The sequence below is a fragment of the Macrotis lagotis genome, chromosome 1, assembly GCF_037893015.1.
Source record: "Macrotis lagotis isolate mMagLag1 chromosome 1, bilby.v1.9.chrom.fasta, whole genome shotgun sequence".
Taxonomy (NCBI): Eukaryota; Metazoa; Chordata; class Mammalia; order Peramelemorphia; family Peramelidae; genus Macrotis; species Macrotis lagotis.
In genome coordinates, this window is record NC_133658.1 from 272,026,177 (window position 1) to 272,051,125 (window position 24,949).

Consider the following 24,949-nt stretch of genomic DNA (forward strand, 5'->3'; position numbering starts at 1 on the left):
TGTAACTTAAAAATATGCTTATGCATGTGGCTGAATGTTGAAAAACTTTCATACTATGTAACTGGAAAAATAAAATAAAATCGCAATTAAAAAAAGATCTTGTGATATCACAGTATGATTTTCTATAATACCTGTTTCAGTTTCTGCTTTAAAGAAGAAATAATGGCTCAATTAGTTTTATCAGAAAAAAGGTGGTCTACCTTAAATTAAACTTAAGAGGAAAACCATTTTTAGCTAAGGATTTCAAATTATCTTAAACATTGGGAGGAAAAGTTTTATTTTATTTGAAATGTTTTATAATGATTATGCAATCACAGGTTATTGTGACAACTTTTAATGAATTAATTTTTGTACTAGAATCCATATTCTTAAATTGTTGATGTGTTAATCTCATTCTCCAAATAAGGGACATGAATAAAATGAAATTTAAAAAAATGGTTCTTAAGTTTAAAACCAGGTTTTAATTTTCTATTTGCAGCTAAACTTTCTGTGAATATGAGCATGACAATTGACAAATCAAATTTTAATTTCCATGGTTCCAAATTTTCATTTTCAAATAATGGAAATATAAGTTTTAACCTCATTAAGATTTTGTGTTGAAATTTTTACCAGAGACAAAAGATCTCTACAAGTCATTCTACTTTAGAGGACCTGGAGACAACAGCCAGTCAAAGAAATACATCAGATGTATGATGAAAAGCAGAAATGGGCTTGAATTTTACTTTGCCATTTATGCTTCTTATCTGTTCAGTCTATATAACCAAAAGGGGACTGCCCCATTTGACACTGTAAATGCTTCACCCATCTTTGTGTACTGTTATAAATCTTACATTGACCACCCAAAACTCTTGGCAACCTTAGGGTCCCTTTTGCCAGCCAAAGCCCATCTTAATACTATCTCTTGGAGTAGGAACTTCTCAGTGGTTTAGGTACAGCTGTGATGAATGCAGGCCACCATAACTGTTGGCTGTTTTCCTTACCTTGTCCTCATTTACTTTGGCCACAACTTATGCAACACTTTTAATGATAATGAAACTCATTGTTTTGTGGCTAAATGGAATTCTGCTTTACTAATCCCACTGGGTCTTATTAACCTCTTGGTAAATTGTTTCTTCCAGAATACAAGTGATAGATAACAGGAAATTCTAACAGCTTCCTTGGACTCCAAAGGTTGCCAGTACAAATCCATCCTCAAAATTGGATTTGAAATGCTTCCCCTCTCCCACCTTTGTCCTTGTGTCACCTTGACAAAGCAACATAAGAGGGACCTTCAGCCCTTCTTTCCATGAAAAGCATTTCATTCCATATCCCTATATGGAGATTATGATGGGGTCTCAATTAATCAGTCCCCTCCCCAACATTCAGATCTGCTCTGAGTATCCTTCATGAGTCCTTGCTAGAACTGGAATTCTAGCTATGACTTAATTATTGGCTCCATAGTCCCTACCTCTGCTTTTGACCAAGGCATTTTTAACTTCTGATTGCCCTTTATCAGTACCCACTGCTTAAAGTCATTTTTGCCCTTTAACCTTTTATATGAAGATGGGATCTGGTCTACCTAGAAACTTAATCACTTATTTTCAGTACCTGGGGTCTCTCTTGATATCCCAAAGCCCTCCCTTTACAATCATTTTTATATTAATTAGAAGTTCTGTCCCTTCTAATTGTCCTTTGGTAGTGCCAACTTCTGACCTCCAGAGAAACTTCAAACAGATAATTGTTTATCTGAGGTCATTTTTTTTCCTCTCTTCTTTCTTCTTCTTCCCTTATATAAATAAGGATATGCCAGATCCCTTTTTGATAGAATATCCCCCAACTCTCAGTTCACTGTGTCATCACAGTGCCCAATAAAATGCCAAGTTTCCTGAGAGAGCCCACATTTCATGAATTCTGTCTCAGACATCTAACATTGAACCTCAATATTTTAGAAGTGCAAATGTCAACATTTACTATAACCTCCATTCCTTTCCCTTTTCTCTTCTCTTCTTTGGTAGACTTCTATCCCTGAACTTTCTAGACTCCCCTTCTTCTCTCATCTTGACTCATTGGTAAATCAGGTCAATCCTACACTACCTCAATTCTTTCAAGTTCTTTGACCCCAATCCTAGCACTGATCTTATATATGTATATATAAAATACATCTCTATATATTTGTATATACTTATTCATACATAAAAAGATGTCCCAAAAGACAGTGAAAATTTAAGCTTTAATAGCACACAAAGATCCACTAGGTGACATGGTGAATAGAAAACACAGGCTCTGAAGCTAGGACCGGAGTTCAAATCTAACCTAAGACATTTGGTAGTTATGTGACCCTGAGCAAGTCACTTAACCCTGACAACAAAAAAAAGCAAGAAAGTCATAGTCAAAAAAAAACACTGTTGCCCTGTATGTATGTCTTCTTGCATAAAACAGACATGTATATATATGCCAAAATGTGTGTACAAATACATCTGTACCAATGTATATGTGAGTATATATATTACGTGTGTGTGTGTGTGTATCTATATGCAAAGCATGTATGCCTGACAAGGCGTTCCCTGGATCAAAGAGTGTGTACATTTTCATACACTCTTTGCTACTCATACTCTTTGGGGTATAATTCAAATTGCTTTCCAGACTTCCTGGACCAATTTACACCTCTGTTTGTTAGTTTCATTCATCCCCAAACATCTTATCTACATGTTACCATGCAATTTAGCTATCATCCTTTATCTCTCCTCCCTTTCTAGACCTGAAAAGGTCATATACTTTCATGACACTATTCTCTCTGGTTTGTCTTCATAATCATGACTTCCTTCTTAGTCTTCTTTGCTAGTTCATCATCCATGCCATACCTACTAATGCAGGTATATCTCAAAGTTCTGTCCTAGGACGTCTTGTCTCTTCACTTCATCACTTGGTGATTTCATAGTGAAGTGACTTCTTCACTTCATCATATTATCTCTATATAGATAATCCCAAAGCTGTATATCCAGCCCTACTCTCTCTCCTGAAGTCTAGTTGGCACATCTGTATAATATATCCAAAAAAGAATTCCTTAACTTTCTCGCCTTAGATAGCCCTCTTTTGAACTTTGCTATTACTCTCAAGGATATCACCATCCTTCCATTTACTCAGTTTCCCAATCTTAGTGTCATCCTTGACTCTTTGTTCTCACTTGGACCATATATGCAATCAGTCAGCAGATTTTGCCACAATATTTCTTGCATGCATCCCCTTCTTTTGATTTGCATGGTCAAATTCTCATCATCTAGCTTATTGCAATAGTCTTCAGACTTGTCCCCTTGCCCTAAGTCTCTCACTTCAGTCTTTCTTCCCTACAGAAGTGATTTTTTTTAAAGAGCACATCTATTACTAGTCAATACCATACTACTAATGAATTAATAGCAATGATTTCCTGTCCCCTCTAGGACCAAATTTAAACTCCTGATACTTTTCTATCTTTGCAATCTCCTTATGCATTGCTCCTCTCCATGAATGCCACTGTACAGTTTTCTTGGTTTACTCTGTTTCACAAACATTTCTTTGACTCAGTTTAAGTGCTACTTTTTTCAGTAATCTTTACCTAGTACTTTTTGTTGGTTTTTTTTGGCAAGGCAATGGGGTTAAGTGGCTTGCCCAAGGCCACACAGCTAAGTGATTATTAAGTGTCTGAGACCGAATTTGAACTCAGGTCCTCCTGACTCCAGGGCCTGTGCTCTACCCACTGGGCCACCTAGCCACTCCAAGGTGATGCATTTCCTAAGTGCTTCCTATGTATACTGTATAAAAACAATCAATGGTTTCAAGCTTACATTCTAATGAGAAAACTGAAATTTCTAAGAACTCTACACTATTTGCAGCTTTAGTCAGAGGGCTCCTAGGCATCTGTTTCTATTAGCTTTATTTCCCAGTTCTTCCTGCTCGGCTATCTAGGAGAAAGAGGGGAAAGAGTGAAGATAGATGAATAATCTACCCAGGTCTCATATAGCAAAGACTGGAAGGGTTAAGGTCTTTCCCCTTTTCCAGTCCAATTAAGCCCTGTCTGTTATACCAAGTGTAAAGCATAGGGTCAAGAAAGAACCGGTTTGAGGGGCGGCTAGGTGATTCCCTAGCTGTGTGGCCCTGAGCAAGCCACTTAACCCCATTGCCTTGCCAAAACCTTAAAAAAACAAAAAAGAACCGGTTTGTACGGGCTTAGAGCTGAGCTGGGCGGGATTCTGCACGGCCCGGCCGGGTCCCCGCAGCACTGGCAGCGGCCCCACCTGCAGGGAGTGCCGCGGCGGCTCCCCGGCCGCTCCCCGGCGGCTCCCCGGGCGGCTCCCCGGCGGCTCCCCGGCCGCCCCGCGCGGCTCCCCGGCCGCTCCCCGGGCGGCTCCCCGGCGGCTCCCCGGGCGGCTCCCCGGCCGCCCCGCGCGGCTCCCCGGCCGCTCCCCGGCCGCTCCCCGGGCGGCTCCCCGCCCGCTCCCCGCCCGCTCCCCGGCCGCCCCGCGCGGCTCCCCGGCCGCTCCCCGCCCGCTCCCCGCCCGCTCCCCCACGTGGCCGCCGCGCCTCGGGCCTGCGCCGGGAGAACGCCGCGGGCCAGCGCGCGGCTCGTTTTTTTTAAACCGAGGCCGGATTCTCCCCGAAGGTAATAATAGGCTCGTTCCGCCCACTCCGCCCACCGCCACTCGCGCGGCCTCCCACGGCCGGCCGGGCCTTCTTCTCCGGGCCGCGTCCTAACGGCGCGTTTGTCGATGGGAATCTCCTCCCGGGGAGCCTAGAGCCGGGGAAGGCCGGCAGCGGCCGCGGGCACAGGCGGGGGCCATGGCCGCGCCGGGCCCGAGCTGGAGCCGGCGGGGCCGCGCGGGCTCGGGGGGCCGGGGGCCGGGAGGCGCGGCCCCGGGGGCGCAGGCGCGGGGGCGCGCACGGCGCGGAGCGGCCGCCAGGGGGCGCCGGGGCCGCGCGCGCAGCGCTCCGCAGCGGCGCCGCTCTCTCAGCCCGACTCGAGCTATGGGGGAAGCCGAGGTGGCCACCGGCGGAAGCGGCGGCGGCGGACCCGGTTCGGGCGCGGGCGGCGGCGGCGGAGGCGGCGGCGGCGGGTCCGGCCCCGGCTCGGGCCCCGGCGGGAGCGGCGACAAGGGTCCGGCGGAGTCGGCGCCGGGGCCCCCCGAGGAAGTGGTGGTGTGGAGCCCCGAGGTGGAAGTGTGCCTCTTCCATGCCATGCTGGGGCACAAGCCCGTCGGTGAGGGCGGGCGAGCGGGGCGGCCCGGGGCGCCGGGGCCGGGGCCGGAGCCGCGGCGGGGCCTAGGCCCGGCCCGAGCCGCGGCCTCCAGTGCCCGCCGCGGCGGGGCGGCCCGGGGCCCGCGCTGCGGCCGGGGCGGGGAGGGGCGAGCCGGCCCCGCCCCCGCCGCCCGCATCCCCGGCCCCCCGGCCCCCCCAGCGCGCCCCCTTCCCCCCGGCCCCCCCAGCGTGCCCCCTTCCCCCCCGGCCCCCCAGCGCGCCCCCTTCCCCCGGCCCCCCAGCGTGCCCCCTCCTCCCCCCCGGCCCCCCAGCGCGCCCCCTTCCCCCGGCCCCCCAGCGCGCCCCCTCCCCCCCCGGCCCCCCAGCGTGCCCCCTCCTCCCCGGCCCCCCAGCGCGCCCCCTCCCCCCCGGCCCCCCCAGCGCGCCCCCTCCTCCCCGGCCCCCCAGCGCGCCCCCTTACCCCCGGCCCCCCAGCGTGCCCCCTCCTCCCTCCCGGCCCCCCAGCGTGCCCCCTTCCCCCCGACCCCCCAGCGTGCCCCCTCCTCCCCCCTGGCCCCCCAGCGCGCCCCCTCCCCCCCGGCCCCCCAGCGCGCCCCCTTCCCCCGGCCCCCCAGCGTGCCCTTTCCTTCCCCCCGGCTCCTCCCCTCCTCCGGCCCCCCAGCGAGCCCCCTCCCGGGTGCTCCTTCCCCCGCCCCCCTCCCCCCGCGCCTCCCCTCCTCCACCCCCCTCCCCAGCGTGCCCCCTCCCGGGTGCCCCTTCCTTCTCTTCCCCCCCCCGTTCCTCCCCCTCCATGCCCCACCTTCCATTCCTCCTAGGGCCCCAGATTCTTCTCCCATCCCCATCCCCCTTCCCCCCTTCCTTGCCTCTCCTCCCATCCCCAAGTCCCCAGTTTCTTCCTCTTTACTCCTCCACCTTTCCTCTTCCCTCTCCCTTCCCGTTTCCTTCTCCATCCAGAGAGGATGTAGCCCTTTTTGGAAGCCTTGGGGAGGGGGAGAGATGGGATTGCCCTTACCAGCCTCCTTAGGTGTGTGTGGGGGGGTGATGTCATTTGTTTTTAAATATTCGAGCCTCTTCTGTCTGTGCCTACACTTGCATTCAGGACTTAAATCAGCTAGGATTTATTGGGCACCTACCCTGCCCTGGCTGCTGTGGATGTAAGTAAGGAGTTTGGTAGAGGAAATAATTCTCGTGCTCGAGCATAATTCTAGCCAAGGAAACAACTAACATTCCTGAAACAATTTCAGACTCTGCTGTTTCACTTGTTTTGTGAAATGAAGGCTCTCTCCTCCTTCCCTAACCCCAAAGAAAGATAAAGAAGAAAGAAAAAAATTGTTCAAGTCAGCAAAAGGTCGAATTTCCTGAAGGGTTTTCTCCCCCTCTTACAGGTGTGAACCGGCACTTCCACATGATCTGCATCAGGGACAAGTTCAGTCAGAACATAGGGAGGCAGATCTCCTCCAAAGTCATCTGGGACCATTTAAGCACTATGTACGATATGCAAGCATTGGTAAGGAGTAAGTTCCAGTACAATGTTGGGCTAAACTAATAGAGGATTTAATTCTGTTCTCCCAATGAATTCCTACAGACTAATAGACCGTTAAGCAGGAGTGTTGGCTATAAGAAAATAGGGTTTGTGGAAATCCTACCAAAAAAATTTAGGAGTATAGTTGGTAAAACAGCAAAGTTTTTTATTTAAGTTGAACTTGGCTAACTGGAACCCATTAATAGATTGTTAGAATTTGAAGGGGCCTTAAAGATCATCTTGCATCCTCATTTTACAGATGAGAGAACTGAGACCCACAAAGGAAAAGGAATTTGCTGAGAGTTGTACAGCTAGTTAGTGGCAAAAACAAGACTAAAAACCCAGTGTTCCTGAGTCCTCTTTCCACTATACTAAGCTGATGGTCCATAATTTCTAAGAATCTGCACAAATTCAATTACTTGGAAGGAAATCGCAACTTCGCAGTTTTCAGAGAATTGTCTCAGTACTCCCCTTTCCTCTCTCAGATGAATATGGACTGCAATGGAACAGTCTATTGTAATGAGCCAAACAGGCTGGCCCAGTCCAGATGGAATCCCAAGATGTTCAGGTATGAGGCAGTGAAAAGAACATGGGTTAAATTAAAAGATCTTGGTTTAAGTCTAGACTGACATTTACTGAGCTTCATTTTCTTCATCTGCAAAAGAGAGGTACTTACAGGCCTGCCTCAAAGGTTGTATGAAGACAAAAAAATGTAAATATATGTATATATATCTATACACACAAAATGTTTTCTCATTTGAGTTCTTTAAGTTCCTGACCTCAGATAAGAAACAAGCTAATTTTTGAATTCCAAGAGTTTTTAAGAGACTGAAAATAATAGGGTATTGAAGTCATTGACCTCTTGAGTGCCCTTGTCTCTCCTTCAGCTGGGATTTCTACAGTTGGTTGATTCCCTAATACTAGCATCCTACAGGCCAATGACTTTTTGCTAACCTGCTTCAGCATGCCATTATGTAGCTAGATCTTTTATTTCTGGAAGGTGTGACAGTATTGAACAGGTGGTCTTTTTAAGCACTATGCTATACCCTTTTCTTGACCTGGTTCTTATCTTTGTGAAAAATCTTTTAAGTCAGTGCTGTCCATTCAACTGAGTGAACTGGTTAGAGGCCAAAATCAATGAAGGAGGAAAATTGGATGGAGTTTCCCCACAGGCCAAATTGAATGTTTGAACATTTATAAGCACAGCAGCTATAGAGTCTGTGATAAGCCTGGAATATTATGAAGATGTTTTGTTTATCTGATTTGCTGTTTAAATCACAAAGTAGTATTTGTGCTGTTCAGCTTTAAGTCTGACTTGACTGTATTCATCTGTTTAAATGTATTCTCTACAGTAGAACATAAACTCCTTAAGGGCAAACACTTTTTCATTAGTGTAGTATCTCTAATAGACCAAGGGCGTGATAAATATTTATTGAATGGAATTCTTTGAATTAACAGTTCATTTTTTTATGTACTTCTATGAAAGAGGCAAATAACAGGCAAACTGTAGTAGAAAGGCTACCTTATAGGATTTCAGAGCAATTAAAAAATTTGCATTTCTAATGGTATGTTAAGGTTTATCTTTAGTAATTCCTTAGAGTTGTCCAATGAAGTAGATAGTGACAATATTATCCCCTTTTGAGAGTTAATAGTGAGGAAAATAAAGCTCACAGAAGCTGCTTGTCTATCATCACACAGCTAGTAAATGTTAAGTCAGGATTTCAATCCAGGTCCCCTTGACTAGCCAACTTCCATTTTCCTGGGTTCTAATCCCAGCTCTTCACTAGACCCTAGTTCACCAAAATGGGAGAGGAGTAGAAAGCAACATTGAAAATAGTTTTCTCATATAAATTCCTTTACTATATAAATTTCTTTGCAAATTGTATTTCTTTAATGAACTCAGGTTTTATTCTTTTGTTTCCTCCTTTTTTTTACTCATTCACTATGTGTTACAGTCTTCTGACAAGACCACCTGCTCTTGCTTCTCTGCATGTATGTGTGTCCACATTTATTCATTTTCTGTCCCATGATATTTATAATCTCTTCTCCCATCCCCCTTTTAAATAAGGTCTGCTATATATTTTTTCTTGCAATTTCTGTCCACATATACTCTCCACTAACAGCTCATATTTTTTTGATTTTTGCACATTTGAAAATAAGGCCCCTAACCTTTTTGCATTAACTTTTATCTCATTTCTCTGAACTTCGTTGGCTTTGACCAGTTTCTCTTGATGTGCTAGAATATGTAGGCAAGAAACTTATCTTGATGCAAAATTTTGCTGCAGTTAAAACCACAGTTTTGCCTCTGATGTTGCAGAAGAAAACTTGGCAGTGTCCTTGCAATTTTTAATGTTTGAAGACAGCTTCAGTTTGTTTTTTCTTTAGGTTTGATTTTTCAGTCCCTTTTTACTTTCCTGGATATTTTGTATTTTTAAAATCCATGACTTTTTTCAAGTGATAAGTATTTTAAAATATATGTAGCTCATACTCCACATAACTTTCATACTACTGAAATCAGCAGTGAATGACTTAGTTGTAGTTGCACTAATTAATGGTGGCATTTTTCTTGAAGATTTTATTTTGAATTATATACCCAAATTGACAGCTTTTTTCTTTGTTTTTTTAAAAAACAAAACTGTACTTTATTTGATGTTCAGCATGAGTCTGAGATTCTTCCATTCCCCAATTCAGAGAAGAACTTCATCCTTCCTGAAGAAATCATTCAAGAGGTCAAAGAAGGTAAGAATAAATTTCAAGTTTAAGACTTTATCAAGATTAGGTGAGAATAGGGGACAGCTAGGTGGCTCAGTGGATAAAACACGGGCCCTGGAGTCAGGAGTACCTGGGTTCAAGTCCTGTCTCAGACGCTTAATAATTACCTAGCTGTGCGGCCTTGGGCAAGCCACTTAACCCCATTTGCCTTGCAAAAAAACCTAAAAAAAAAAGATTAGATGAAAATATTATGCATTGATAAGTCCTTGCAAGTGTAAAAAAGCCAGCCTAAGGCCATTGATCCTTATCACTGACCCAGAAGAATTGCTTGGTGCTCAATAAAAAGACAACTAAATAGCAACCAAGTTGTGATTTATTGTCACTTCTGAAAAGAGATCTTATATCACAGACATAGAGCTTGCATTCATATTAGTTTTCTTTCAGAAAATTACTGCTATCACTCAAGATTGACCTGATTTTTATTTGATAAAAAAACAAAATAGGGTCTCATTAAGTAGTACCATTCAAGTCTTTAGGAAAACTTATTTAGAATTTGAGTATAGATCTCAATAGTGTTTTATGTTATTTAATTCTTTTTACAGGAAAAATAATGATTGAAGATGAGGTGAAGGAAGAAATAAAGGAAGAAATGGATTCACACACTGGTACTGAAGATGGTAATTATGTAGACTGTGCCATACCACATTCACCTGGCTTATCCAGGAGGCTGTTTCATTTAAAATAGATTCAGCCTAGCAGTTTAGCATCAATATCCCCCCTCCCCCCAAACAGTTCTAAATTATCATCTGGAGAATAAGTTCTACCTGCTAATGAATCTATTTTTATTTTACTGTAAAGAGGTGTCTCTTTTTTAAAAAAAATTCAAAAATCCGTGATTTTTTTAGTGATACGGATTCATTATGGTGCAGTCAACCTGCTTGATAAGCCCCTCCAAGATTCGGTAGGCTGGTCCTCACATGATAAATACACAGTTAGCTCATTACCAGAATCCTAGTTAAAGCTTTTCAAGGCTGGCAGTTAGAACTTGCTTGCACTCTTCCTGGAGTAGCCTTCCATGAAACTGCTATGCTCTTTTATGCTATGATGAGGCACCAAAAGAGAACTTGAAGGGAGCAGCTTCTTAATAGTGGTAACAGTTTTCTCTTGGCTCTGTAGTAGTATCGCACTAACCAGGTCTTCAGTAGATTATTGTGGTGATATTGAAGAATTGGGGTAGGGGGAAAGAAGTAAAAGCATATCTAATTGACTTTCAGATACAACTATCCATGAACTATATGTAATTTAAAATCTGCCTCCAGTCCAATCCTATAACAACAAAAACCTAAAATGAAATTTTCTAGTTAAGAAAAATACTTATAAGTGCCAAGAATTAGTTTACTTGATGCAGCAAAATGTAATAAAAACAAAATTAGGACAGTTGATAACTTTCCAAAAAGTGGGATAACCTTAAGATTTTTTCCAGAACAAAAGTGACTGCTATATTCTAAAATAGAATGTATGGAATATAGCATGGCTTAGCAAGAGTAGGAAATGGGGGGAAGGGATCAAGGAACATTAAAAGATTTCCTGAATATTGTGTGTATGGCTATGTTAATTGTAATAAAGGTCACTTGAAATATGCAAGAAATTTTTTTAAATAGTAAATATTTTTCCAAAAATTCCATTTCATGGCTAATGAAATAGCAAAAATAATTCTGTTTCTCAGTGTTTACCTCTTCAGGAAATTTGGGGAAAGGAGCTGAAAAGTCAAGTGGCAAAGAGAAAGAAAAGAGTTCATCAGATTCTGGGTCTAAAGAAGGTGCAGACAAGAGGAAACGCAACCGGGTCACAGAAAAGGTCTTAAATGCAAACAGCAATCCCTCTAGTCCAAGTGCAGCCAAACGTCGGAGAACATAGGCCGTTGCTGATAACTTAGAAAAGATTAAGAAGGAAAAAAAATTGATGATGTTTACTTTAGTGGAAAGAATTTTTGACAAGTTTGGTACATAATTGTCATTTTTGCTAATCATTGGGAAGGGAGTGTGAAAAGATTAGCATGAGGGAAGAGCCTGAGAAGTGTTTCCTACTTGCTAGGAATATGGTTTGAATTCAGAAAAGAACCTAGCTTACCTTGGTGGCAGTAGGATATTTGTTGAGCATTCTAGCTGAGTCTCACATTTCCCAAGGTAAAATGGTAGCTTTGCAAGTATGTACTTAAGGAATTTTGTGATGATATACATATTAGAAAGATTATTTATGTATTCTTTGTGTTTTTGAAGTCAAAATACATTTCTTAGAGATGTACTATCCCTTTAGGTTCTTAACAGTTTTCCTTGATTTGGTATCTGAAACCAGTTGTAAGACGAGATTTTTTTTTTAACCATAGTAAAGTAAATGCCAGAGTGAACTAGGGAGACAATTCAAAGGGGGGGCCTCTTTCAAATGGACAAATTACCATATACTAAGCAAAGCAATATTCTCAGATACATAATTTTGAAGTAGGAGCAGTAAGCCTAAAAGACAAGATTGACTGCTATGTCAGAAAATAAGTTTCAATTTTCTACCCACTGAAGTATACATAAGATCTTTTCTTACAGACTTCAGTCAAACCTGTCCACTTAAGGTCAAGTGTGGGGCTGTAAACATTTTCTCATGGGTCAGGGACCTTGACTGAATTGCTTTCTAGTATCACAAAATGTGATAGAACTTCTCTTCTTGCCACCAGAGAGACTGAGAATTGGATGTTTTGACTCATTTGTGTGTACTGTATATAATTGGTTTCGTATTTCATTATTTAATTTTTCAGAAAAATATTTTACTAGTGTTTTATATGGAAATAATATTGCAGAAGCTTAATCTTGTGTTGTATTTTTTCTGAGAAATTTGTTTTAAGGTCATGACTATTTTGAGATACTTGTTGCTCGGTTTTATATGCTGGAATATTGAACATTTGTAGCAGTTCTTATTTATTATGCAGACGGTTTCAGACAGACCAAATAAATGACAGTTTTGTGGGAGGGAAACTTAGTCTGTTGAACTGGTGTTGGATATGGCACAAAATGCTTATTTGAAATATATCCTTGTTTGACTGCTGAATAAAAAGTACTAAAAATCCCTTAAATTGTCTTTTATTAATGCCAGAGTGGGTTAAATTTATATATAAAAGATTTGTAAATTTTTCAGTGCCTCTTCCAATGACCTGTACTCTTCCCCCAAACTGAAGAAGATAAATGATTTCACAAATTACTCTGGTTAAAATAATTTCTCATTCGAGAACCTTTTGGGTGAGGTGTCTTTTCAGACTTAGCTAGATGAACCTCCAGCTTACTAGCATTCCCAGAGCCTGTTGAATTTAGGCAGAACTAAGAAGAACTTGTAGTCATCTCCACGCACAGAGCCTTTGGGGAGAAAGTTACCAAGTAACTCAGATTGTTCATATGTGTATTTGAAGTAACTCAGATTGTTCATATGTGTATTTGCTCAGAAATAGACAAATTAGTTTTTTGTTTCTTTGTCTTTAGTTTTTACAAGATAGTGTGGTGAAGTATCTGAGGCCGAATTTGAACTCTGGACCTCCTGATTTCAGGACCGGTACTCTATCCACTGCACCACCTAGCTGCCCCAACAAAATAGTTTTAGGGAGAGAAGGCTGAGAATTCCACCTCTGACTTCCTTAGAGAGGATGTATTGAATAAAGAGAAACTGTACAGGTGATATAAGGGGTTTGTGGGGGAAGAATGGCATTGATCTGATAACCAAAGCCAGAGACTGAATTTGGAGAGGAGAAATTAGGAAAATCTGAAGAACAAACCAGTTTCAGATATTGATTGGTGAGAGAGAATTGAAGGAGGCACAGGAATTAAGTAAAATCTAAAGAGGAAGAAGGCTAAGGAAACAAGGCAAAGAAAGTCAGAAAAGAAGTAAACAGTTGAAGGGTTTGCATATTGAAATTCTACTAGTTACTGAGTTGGTCAAATACGGTAAAAAAAATTCTTTAAACAGAGGTTTGGGGGGGCGGAACCAAGATGGCCCCAAGAGAGGATCCTCTCAGGTGCTCCCATAAAACTTATAAACTAAGGACTCTTAACTAAATTTTTGAGAGAGAATCCACAGAGGAACCCAGTGAGGCAGTTCTACTCAAGGTAACCTGGTAAAGAGCAGAAAGGCTCTGCTCCCCTGGGTTGGAGGGGTGGCTTGCCAAAGCAAAAGAACTTCAGCCTCCTGGAGGCAGCCCCAGGGCACTGGGAGCCTCTGAGCAGCAGGGTAGTTTCCTGACCTATACCCCAGGGAGCACCAGGCACAACCTGGGGGGGGGGGCTTTGCCAGAGAGAGAGAGCACATGAAGCCCAGCCCTCAGGGCACACAGCAAGCAGCTTGGCCACCACAGCCCAGATCCAGGAAACAGAAGCAGGTGGAGCTGGTAAGCAGGAGCCCCCAGGGCATGAGCCCATTGAACCTAGGGAGGGGAGTGAAGAGAAAGAGCCTGCAGAGCTCTGCTCCTGAAACAGGACTCAGGGGCTCTGACCACATTCAGATCCTGATCACAGTATAGGCTCTTCCATAGAACAGCAGGGCCCCCTCAAGGGCCAATGCTCTGTCTGCCACCCAGCCACCCCCTACTATTATTACTATTTTATTTTATTTTGGGTCTTTTTTCTTTTTTGGTTTTAGCAGGGCAGTGGGGTTGGAGTGGCTTGCATGTCACACAGCTGGGTGATCGTTGGGTGTACCGGGCTGGATATGGGCTCGGGTGCTCCTGGCTCCAGGGCTGGTGTTCCATCCATTGCACCACCTGGCCATACCTACAATTATTATTATTTTTTTATTTTAATTTTTTTCTCTCCCCTTTATCACTCAAGCGAGTTTATATTTTGGGGGGTAATGTATAAAAAACATTTGTACAAAATGAGAATAAAAAATATTAAATATAAAAAAATCAAAAAAAACTTCAGCCTCGCAGAGGCAGCCCCAGGGTACTGGGAGCCGACTCACAGCAGCAAGGGAGTTTTCTGACCCCAGGGAGCACCAAGCACAACTTGGGGGAACAGCAGGGGCCCTCTGCTAGAGCAAGGACTTGAAGCCCAGCCCTCAGGGCACAGCGAGCAGCATGGCCACAGCAGCCCAGATCCAGGATCAGGAAGCAGAAGCCTGTAAGCAGGAGCCCCCAGGGCATGAATGCACTGAGCCTAGGGAGGGAGCAGAGAGACTGCCCAGCTCTGTCCCTGGACCAGGAAGCTGGGCTTCTGACCACATTCAGATCCTGATCACAGTATAGGCCCCTCCATAGAACAGCAGGGCCCCCCCACCTCAGCCCTGTGGCTGGGGTGGGGGGGGGGGCGCTTATGGTCATTCACAGACCAAGAAGGAGGACAGAGCCTTACACACTGAGATCCTTGTGGGAGTGTCCCAAAAGCTCAGGAAGCACCCTAAAACCAGGCTCAGGCTGGGAAAATGAGTAAACAGAAAAAGAGGAACACCATTGACAAATATCTTCCATATGAGCCCAAGAAGGATCAAAACACTCAGTCTGAAGATGAGGAAGCACAAGCTCCTGCATCTAAAGACTCCAAGAAAAACAGAAATTGGGCTCAGGCTATGACAGAGCTCAAAAAAAGACTTTGAAAAACAAATGAGTGAGATAGAAGAAAAACTGGGGGGGGGGGGGATGAGAGATGCAGGAAAAACATGAAAATGAAGTCAGCAGCTTAGTCAAGGAAATTGAAAAAAACGCTGAAGAAAATAGCATGCTAGAAACTATCCTAGGTCAAATGGATAAAACAGTTCAAAAAAGTTATTGAGAAGAATACTTTAAAAAGCAGAATTGGCTTGGAAAAGGAGATAAAGCTCTCTGAGGAAAACAAATCCTTCAGACAATAGAATTCAGGGAGATTGCTGGTTTTACAAGAAATTAGGACTCAATACTTCAAAACCAAAAGAATAAAAAATGAGAAGAAAATGTGAAACATCTCACTGAAAAAAAACTGATACAGAAAAGATAATTTAACAATTATTGGGATATCTGAAAGTCATGATCAGGAAAAGCCTTTACATCATTTTATGTCCTAGAAGCAGAGGGCAAAATAGAAATGGAGAGAATCCACCGATCTACCCCAGAAAGAGATCCAAAAAAAAGCAACCCGCAGGAATATTATAGCCGAGTTCCAGAACTCCCAAGTCAAAGAGAAAATATTACAAGCAGGATCTCACAGGACTTATCAGCAACTACATTAAAAGCTTGTAGGGCTTGGAATATACCAGAAGGCAAAAGAGCTTAGAATGCAACTGAGAATCAACTACCCAGCAAAAATGAATGTCCTCTTCCAGGGAAAAAGATGGACTTTCAATGAACCAGGGGAATTTCAAAGGTTCCTGTTGGAATGGCCAGAGCTGAACAGAAGGTTTGATCTTCAAATACATGACTCAGGTGAAGCATAGAGATTGGAGGAGAAGGGGAAAATGTGAGGGACTTAATGATGATGAACTGCATGTATTCCTGCATAGAAAAATGACACTGATAATACTCATATGAACCTTCTCAGTTAACAGAGCAGGTAGAAGGAGCTTTTATAGTTGAAGCACAGGAGAAAGCTGAATTCGAAGATAAAATATGGTGTAAAAATGGAGTCAATAGAAAAAAAGGGAAATGGAATGGGAGAAAGAAAAAGGAGAGGGGGAATAGGCCAATATTTTATATAATAAGATTTTTCTTTATTTTTTTACAATGAGCTGTCATCAGAGTTGGCTAGGAGAGGAAACAGCATATATACTCAATGGGGTATAGACATCTGGAGTAAGAAGGAGAGGGGGAGACGGGGAAGGGGGGTGATGTGAATGATGAAGGAGACGACCGTGGGGGGGGAGTGGTCAGATATAACACATTTTCTTTTTTACTTCTTGCAAGGGGCTAGGATTGGATGGCATGTCTGGAACCATAGGGCCAGGTGGATGCTGGGCCTAAGGGGTGGTATGGGGGCTCGGGGCCTCTTGGCCCCAGGACCAGGGATCTGTATGCTGCGCCACTCAGCAATCCTACAGCAGAGTCGGTGAAAGGAGAGAGAAAATATAGTACATTGGTAGTGGAGAAATAAGGAGGGAGTTGCGATCAGCAATGGCAACGATAGAAAAATATGAAACTTTTGTGATGGACTTATCAAGAATGTGATCCACCCGCGACACAATTGGTGGTGTTAGATCACAGACTGAAGCACATTTTTTATTATTATTATTTTGGGGGGGTGCAGGGCAAATGGGGCTGGGTGGCCTGTCTGGGACCGCATAGCAGCATGATCGTTGGGTGTCTGAGGCCAGATTTGGACCCAGGTGCTCCTGGCTCAAGGGCCAGTGCTCTGTCTGCCACCTGGCCACCCCTACTATTATTACTATTTTATTTTATTTTGGATCTTTTTTTTCTTTTTTTGGTTTTTGCAGTGGGGTTGGGGTGGCTTGCATGTCATGCAGCTGGGTGACTGTTGGGTGTACGGGGCCAGATTTGGGCTCAGGTGCTCCTGGCTCCAGGGCTGGTGTTCCATCAACTGTGCCACCTGGCCATACCTACAATTATTATTATTTTTTTAATTTCAATTTTAATTTTCTTCTCTCCCCTTTATTTTATCACTCAAGCGAGTCTATATTTTTGGGAGGAGGGGGTATTTTGTTTACTCTCAAACAAGAATATTAATGTATAAAAAATGATTTGTACAAAATGAGAATAAATAAATATTAAATAAAAAAGCAATTAGAAGTTTCACCTCATCCATCAGATTTGCAAAGATGACAAGAAAGGAAAATCATTTTTGGAGAGGATATGGGAGAGCAGGATCACTAATACATTTTTGGAGCTATGAAAAAGTCCAGCTATTTTGGAGAGTAGTTTGGAATTCTTCCCCCAAAATCATTCAAATTATGACCCAGTGAATACTGGTACTAAACATATCCCTCAAGGATCAAAAACAAATGGGAAGGCCTATGTACCAAAAATGATTGTAGCAAATCTTGCTATATCAAAGAACTAGAAAAAAATGGTTTTATGTTTTTCTAATCAATTGAAAAATGACTTTCTTAGCTAAATGAAATATTAAACCAGAAATGATGGAAGGAATAGATTTGGAAAATTATGGAAAAATATGAATAAATGATGCCAAGAAATGAACAGAACCACAACCATTTATATAGAGACTATAATGTAAAGAAATTTAACTTTAAACTGATACAGTGACAATGATGGCTACAAAGGATTGATAAAACATACTATCTACCTCCTGACCAAGATGAAACTCGAACTTGCTATGGTGTTACATGGAGAAATATGTTAGATCATTCAAAAAATCTGAAGCCCTTTCAGAAGCAGGAGCTGAATGCCCTTAAAAAGAAAATGACTGCTTTTCTTCCAAAGTATTATATAGTAGCACCATAGAATCTATTAGCTGAGATATTACTTGATAAAGATTAAAGGAAACTGGTGGCAGTCACCTGTTTGTAACCCTAATAACAATCAGTTTGCTTTTCTTCCTTGGAAGTACCTATCTAAAAATAATAGAAAACCCACTAGGACTTAACACATCAATGACTTCTACCCACTTCTAGTAATAAATAATGCCAGAAGGAATCTAAGAAGTATTATTGAAAATTAGGAAGTCTTGGACAAGAAACAATACCAAAGTGCTGCCTGCACAAGTTGTGTTTTCCTCATGTCCATTGAAGACAAGAGATGCATGAGAGAAAAACTTATTTGGGAAGTAAACAGCTAAGAAAATGATTCCTGAGGATAAGATTTGGACTTCTGGACCACAGGTTCCTGGCCAAAGCTGAAGCAAGATCTAATAAAGCCAGATAAGTGTCTTGGAAATTAAGTTGAAAGGGATTAAAATAAAAAATAAAAACTACATATATGGATTTCAAGTTAGATACCAAAAAAGAGTAGCTAAAGTGAATTACTAGTCAATTGCCCATTGATTCACTGGAGGAAAAAATTCAAGAATGAAACTAGTAATAAAAACAATCCTGGGGGCGGCTAGGTGGCACAGTGGATAGAGCACTGACCTTGGAGTCAGGAGTATCTGAGTTCAAATCCGGCCTCAGACACTTTAATAATTACCTAGCTGTGTGGCCTTGGGCAAACCTCTTAACCCCATTGCCTTGCGAAAACTAAAAAAAAAAAAAAAAAAAAAAATCCTTCATCTTAAATATCTATACAGATAACAAAGTTTAAGAAACAAGAAGAAAAGATGCTCTAATACAAGGGGGTAAATTTGACCTCAGGTATCACTAAGACTTGGAATGAAACCACTTGATTGGAATTATATGTTGCTCTGGATCAATATACAGTCAATTTTAGTATCATTTATTTTAAAAATCTGAATTTTGTTCCACCCTGATCAATGTATTCTGGAATAATTTAAACATAAAATGAATTTTGTGTTTGCTTATGTTTCATCCTCAAAAGACAATAAGAGAACATAGAAAACTGCATCACTTCACAAGCTGTAACCTTTCCTGATGCATATCAAGCTTAGGGTCTTGTTCCAGATAACATGCAACATTTATTGTCTGTCTTCTGGAGCAATAGTTCCTGTGGACTGAGGGCTGATCTACCCCACTCTCTTCCCTAAACCTCCATTCTACCCTCTACCATCAGGGTGAACTCTCACTCCCATCCTCCATCAACCCTGAAGTTTAGCCCCAGCAAGACTCTTGCTCTCAGCAACTCAACTTTCTATTTTGAGCCATCTGGGAGCTGAGCACTCAGCTGCAACTATTGTATTTATGTACTTCTTAACCACTTAATGTGTATAAAACTATACTGTTGTTTGATTGGGTTCTTTTTGTGTGTGTTACAGATAGTTTCTGAGTATTGTGTCTTAATGCTATTTTCCCCATAAACTGGTTTTTAATGTAGTATTTTGCCTGACTTGACGATTTTTTAGGAATAAATATATCACTTTACAGCAGAACTGAAAAGATGGGGAAGAGTCGAGGGGGTAGGGGTGAAATAGCATTACATACATATATGTGTGTATATATATATATATATATATATATATATATATATTAAGATGGACTACTTTTGTGAGGAAATCCAAGAACCAGTGTTCTTGGAAGCATAGCAAAGAACATTTGAGTAGTAGTCATTAGAGAGACAAAAAAGAATTTTTCTTATGGAGCATATTACAGAGTACCTTTCTCAAATGACTTCTCCAGTCATCTCTACTCTTTTTTAAAAGAAGTGGTCTTGGGGCAGCTAGGTGGCGCAGTGGATAAAGCACCAGCCCTGGAGTCAGGAGTACCTGGGTTCAAATCCAGCTTCAGACACTTAATAATTACCTAGCTGTGTGGCCTTGGGCAAGCCACTTAACCCCATTTGCCTTGCAAAAGCCTAAACAAAAAAACAAATAAAAGAAGTGGTCTTTCTCCTTACCACAACAATCTGTATAGATATATAGATTTGATCTCATTCCATTTAATTTATTTTTGCTACATTTTAAGTTCCAAACTTCCTCCCTTCCCACATTATACTAGAGAAAGCCATCAATTGATGCAGATTTATAACTAGGTAAAACAATACTCTGCATACTTCTATTTTTTATTTTTCTCTGGAGATGGATAGCATCTTTCTTCGTCCATTATACTTGATCTGAGAATGTATACTACTCAGAATAAATTGTTAACAATCTGCAAGCAATATTGCTGTTACTATATACAATATTCTCTTGTTTCTGCTTACTTTTCATTTCATGCAAATTTTTCCATGTTTTTCTAAAATCAACCAGCTCATCATTTCTTGCATCAAAATCACATTCCACAGTTTTACCCAATCATATGCCACAACTTATTCAGTCATCCCCCAGTTGATGGACATCCCCTCAGTTTCCAGTTCTTTGTCACCACAAAGAGACTTACTATAAATATTCAATCTCCAGTTAAGTCTTATCAGTTCTACTTCCACAACATCTCTTGTACCTTCCTTTCCCTTCACACAGGGCAATTAGGTAATTGCTCTCATTGCCCTTACACTTTGAATTTTGCAATGACTTTGTGATTGTCTTCCTATGTCATGTCCTCCCATTCTACGACATTTTTCACTGAGCTGCCAAAGCTGATTTTGCTAATTGGGTCTGACCCTCCCCCCAACATACTCAGTAAAACTCAGTGATGTTGTTACCTCTAAGGTAAAATATAAAAGACTATTATTTAAAACTTCACAACCTGCCTCCTTTCTCTCTTTCTAGTTTTTTTTTATCCTTCCCCCTAACCATCCCTTGCATTCTTTACAATCCAGCTACATACACTGACTAACCTGTTATTCCTCCCATACAATAGGTCATCTCCCTTTTCACTGTTGATCCCACATGTATAGAATTCTCTCTCTCTGCCTCCTTGCTTCTCTCGTTTCCTTCAAGTCTCTGCCCAAATCTTTGTAACTGTATTCCCCTGCCACTCCCCTTAGCCCCAGTCACTAGGGTCTTCCATCTGAGATTATCTTTCATTTATAATATATATTATATATACATACATACATGTATATATCTACATCTCTATATATCTATCTAGAGCAAGAGTGAAGGATGTCTGTCCTTGGTCTGGTGCTACACAGGCAGGACTTGAAATTCAATAAATCTAGGGACATTTTAGAAGTGAATCAAATATTTGATCAAATATAGTAGGGTAATTTTTGTGTTTTGGCCCTTGGCAGAAAAAAAAGGTTCCCCACCCCTCCTCTGTAGTATGTCCATAATTAATTTATATGTTCTCTCATTTATTAGAATGTGAGCTCCTTAAGGGCAAAGATCAGGTTTTTAGCTTTTCTTTGTATCCCCGATGCCCTAGGACAGTGTCAGGCACACATTAAGCATTTAATAAATTGCTTATCTACTGATTGCATAGGAAGAGAAAATATTAAGATTTTGGGAAACATCACAAGTTTGGCACAGAAACACAATATACTGATGGAGAATTTCAATTATACCAACATCTACTAGCTGTCTTCAGCTGAAAGCAGAACAGCTGATGACTTACCTTTTAAAAGTTTCATGATACAAGAGGAAATTCAATCCTAAATCTGAATCATAATGGAGGAATTGATAGAAATGAGGGGAATCCTGAAGAGGAGGTAGGGAAGTGGTCATTCTCTTCCCAAATTTGTGTCAGAAAGGCAGAAGAAATTCAAGCATAATGTGCTATGAACTCAAGATATTAGGAAAGTGTATTCCCAAGTGTTCAGAAAAATATTGGCAGAAGTCCATGAGTATGACAGGCAGAAGTTAACTGAGAAGGGATTGGAGGTAGTCAAAATGAAATACTAGAGATGCAAAGGGAAATTATTTCAATGAGGAAAAATGAGAAATGTATGAAGAGGTGAGTATGCATGAGGAACTCATCAATCAGATTGATCCTCTAGAAACAAATGTACAGAAGATGAAATCAATTATAGGTATTATTAAAGAATATAAAGAAGGTTTAAGGCTATATCTTATTGGGACAGTTGAGGAAACAAGTTTAGCTTTTAAAAATTGTAACAGGGAATGAGGAAAAGGAAGTGTTTCATGGATAGTCATGGGGAAGATGAATTGGGCTCATTCAGATTATATAACCATAATCTCCAAATATAGGCTTTTCCCCAGTTAGGATAGACCACTGTGATTAAGGGAGAATGATATTCGCATCTAGACCAAATGATTTCCTGTCTCCATGACTTTCCTTAGACTGCATCCCTGGAATGGTCATTCTCCTTCTCACCTTTCCTTTTAGAGTCTCTCAGTTTAATTATGCTGAGTGAAGTGAGCAGAATCAGAACATAAAATACACTAATAGCAACACTGGGTGATGATCAACTATGATGGACTTGTTCATTTCAGGAACACCATCATCAAAAATAATTCTATTATATATCCAGAGAAAGATTCAGCAGCAATTTCACAGATTCTTCTCTGGATATGAATGGTGTTTTCTATCACAAGTCTTTTAGAATCATTTTTTATTATTGTACTGCTGAAATGAACAAGTCCATCATAGTTGATCATCATCCAGTGTTGCTGTTAGTGTGTGTAATGTTCTTCTGGTTCTACTCACTTCACTCAGCATAATTAAACTGAGAGACTCTAAAAGGAAAGGTGAGCAGAACGAGCATTCCAAGTATGCAGTCTAAGGAAAGTCATGGAGACAGGAAATCATTTGGTCTAGATGCGAATATCATTCTCCCTTAATCACAGTGGTCTAGCCTAACTGGAAAAGGCCTATATTTGGAGATTATGGTTATATAATGAAAGTTGGACATTCAATTCTTATTTTGATATGTAAGACATCTTTTTTATACTTTATGATACTTAAATGAGTTTCAGATTTGGCATAATGATGGCTTTGTTCTATACCCCTGTTTTGTGATTTTAATGAGGTTCGGATTCATTCCTGCAAATGACGCTCTCACTCAGTTAAAAAATTAAAATATTTTAATTATACAATACAAGGAATAGATTGCTTACAGTAGCATCCAATACAGCAGATAATACATAAAAGACAAAGGATTATTAACACTATAATCAAAATAAAAGAGAAAGATAAAGAAAACCATCACCAATTCAGGGAGCACCAACTCTCGAGATGTCAGGTCGGGGAATCCCAGTTTTCATCGACCCTCGAGGTCCAAATTAGGAGACCACGTACCCCAGGCAGGACGTCTCCTCCATGGGTGAGATTCCAATGAGGAGAGGGGGCTTACAACTTTTATACCTTTGAGGACAAAGAAGGCTCAGAGCCATCTAAGTTGAATGGGATCCAATTCTCTTTTGGCTTCAGGTATAGATTGAATCTATGTTATTTTTTAAGGTTTATTTTTATTAAATATCAGTATTGGGAGAATAGCCAGTTCCTCCCAATCCTATTTTGTCTTTCCCAGGGATGGCTAGTTCCTGGGATGTCAGAAATACAACCAAATCACATAAGGCATACTCCAAATGGTTGAGTTCATATTACCAGTCATTGCCTCAATTACGGCCTTCATACATATTGAAGAGGCCTTACACTAATAATTTGGTAATTATTAATTAGGAATTAGGAATTATCAATTCAACCCCATAACTGTTCAGGCTAGGAGAAAGGACATGAGCTTGTGATCAGAACTTGCATTGCAATGGTGAACAATGAGTAGACAGTGGGAGATGCAGAATAGGAACTTGGGGAACTGATAAGCAAACTTGGACTTTGCAGACAGATTTATGTGTGGCCTTGCTGCCAAGGCTGTACATTAAAAAGGTATAAATCTCTTCAAGTCTCCTTAGCATTTCTTTGGTCTTTCTGAATAAAGAACCTAGAAAGTGATGAGGATGAGATTTGTTTGAAATATCCTGCTCCCCTTAATTAGATAAGGACTTCAAAATTTGTATTGGACTTACATTTGGCTCAAGTTGGAAGAATTTGCCATTGCTTACATTTTTTTTTTTAGATTTTTTAAAAGAAAATGGGGTTAAGTGATTTGCCCAAGGCCACACAGCTAGGTAATTATTAAGTATCTGAGGCCACATTTGAACTCAGGTACTCCTGACTCCAGGGCCAGTACTCTATCCACTTGTGCCACCTAGCCGCCCTATAGCTTACATTTTTATTTACTTTACAGAGGGTTTTGTGTAAAGAACACCATAAGTAGCCAGCATGGCTTTACAGAATTCTTAAAGGAGGGTAATGTGAAAGAGAGGTAGGTTGGAGCAGGAATACATATGAAGTGATGTGTAGAGTTAAGAAAGCAGAACCAGAGAAAGCAGAACCAAAACAGGACACAGAATGGCAGCAATATTGTAAATTAAAAGAACCCCAAAAGAAGTGGAACTCATTTTAAATGGAAGCAAATGTATTGCAATGGACAGAATGCTGGAATTAGAAAACCTGGGTTCAAGTCCCAATCCTGCTACTTAGTTCCTGTATGAACTTTGGCAGGTCACTGATATCTATGATCCACAGTTTGATTAACTGTAAAAAATTAAGATTTTGTACCAGATGACTTCTTAATTTCCTTCCAACTCTTGTGAGTCTATGAAATTTAATGAACCATAGTGGTTCACGTCCCTCCTCTCAGCAGAGAAGTAGTGAATCAAGGATATGTAATATAACAGTCAGAAGTAGCTACTACATCTAGACTTTAAAAGTGTTTTTATGTGTGTTTGGGATTTTTTTGGGGGGGGGTTGGTTGCAAAGTGGCTTCACATAGCAAGGGTGGGATTAACTGGGAAATTAACTGCTGTGTAAAAAAAATCAACTGAAAAAAAATTTTAAGGTGGAAGGAATCAGATTGAGAAAGGCCTCAAACGCCAAAGAGTATATAGTTTTTCACATAGGTCAAGGGTCTGCAAAGTGACAAAAAATTATGGAGGTGGGGGGGGAGAAAGTAGAGGTTGTGAAAAAATTACACTTTAAAATATTAAAAATAGAAAAAATAAGCCTTAAGTGCAAATATTGACACTAGAACTCTCAACTTAGTCCATTTGTCAAATATTCATGTGTCATAGTCTAACAGCATCCTAG

At 41.4% G+C, this 24,949-nt stretch overlaps 1 protein-coding gene across 2 annotated transcripts; it reads left to right on the forward strand.

Annotated features, from left to right (window-relative positions):
* The first annotated feature begins 4,915 nt into the window (after positions 1-4,915).
* On the forward strand, positions 4,916-12,575 carry MRGBP (MRG domain binding protein). Of its 2 annotated transcripts, none has more exons than XM_074210430.1 (5): positions 4,916-5,209; positions 6,594-6,715; positions 9,388-9,469; positions 10,045-10,119; positions 11,169-12,575. In XM_074210430.1, exons 1-5 carry the CDS (start codon positions 4,978-4,980, stop codon positions 11,357-11,359), a joined length of 702 nt encoding a protein of 233 aa, XP_074066531.1. In that variant the 5' UTR covers positions 4,916-4,977; the 3' UTR covers positions 11,360-12,575. The 2 variants fall into 2 exon arrangements, with proteins under 2 accessions (XP_074066531.1, XP_074066532.1); XM_074210431.1 differs by having other exon boundaries at positions 10,045-10,107.
* The last annotated feature ends 12,374 nt before the right edge of the window (positions 12,576-24,949 follow it).

What these genes read in the sequence shown, in the direction of transcription:
- MRGBP (XM_074210430.1), top strand. Translation starts at nt 4,978, where the DNA reads ATGGGGGAAGCCGAGGTGGCCACCGGCGGAAGCGGCGGCGGCGGACCC. An exon ending in GCTGGGGCACAAGCCCGTCG is followed by an intron (nt 5,210 to 6,593) that starts GTGAGGGCGGGC and finishes CCCCTCTTACAG; the next exon opens with GTGTGAACCGGCACTTCCAC. An exon ending in CATTCAAGAGGTCAAAGAAG is followed by an intron (nt 9,470 to 10,044) that starts GTAAGAATAAAT and finishes TTCTTTTTACAG; the next exon opens with GAAAAATAATGATTGAAGAT.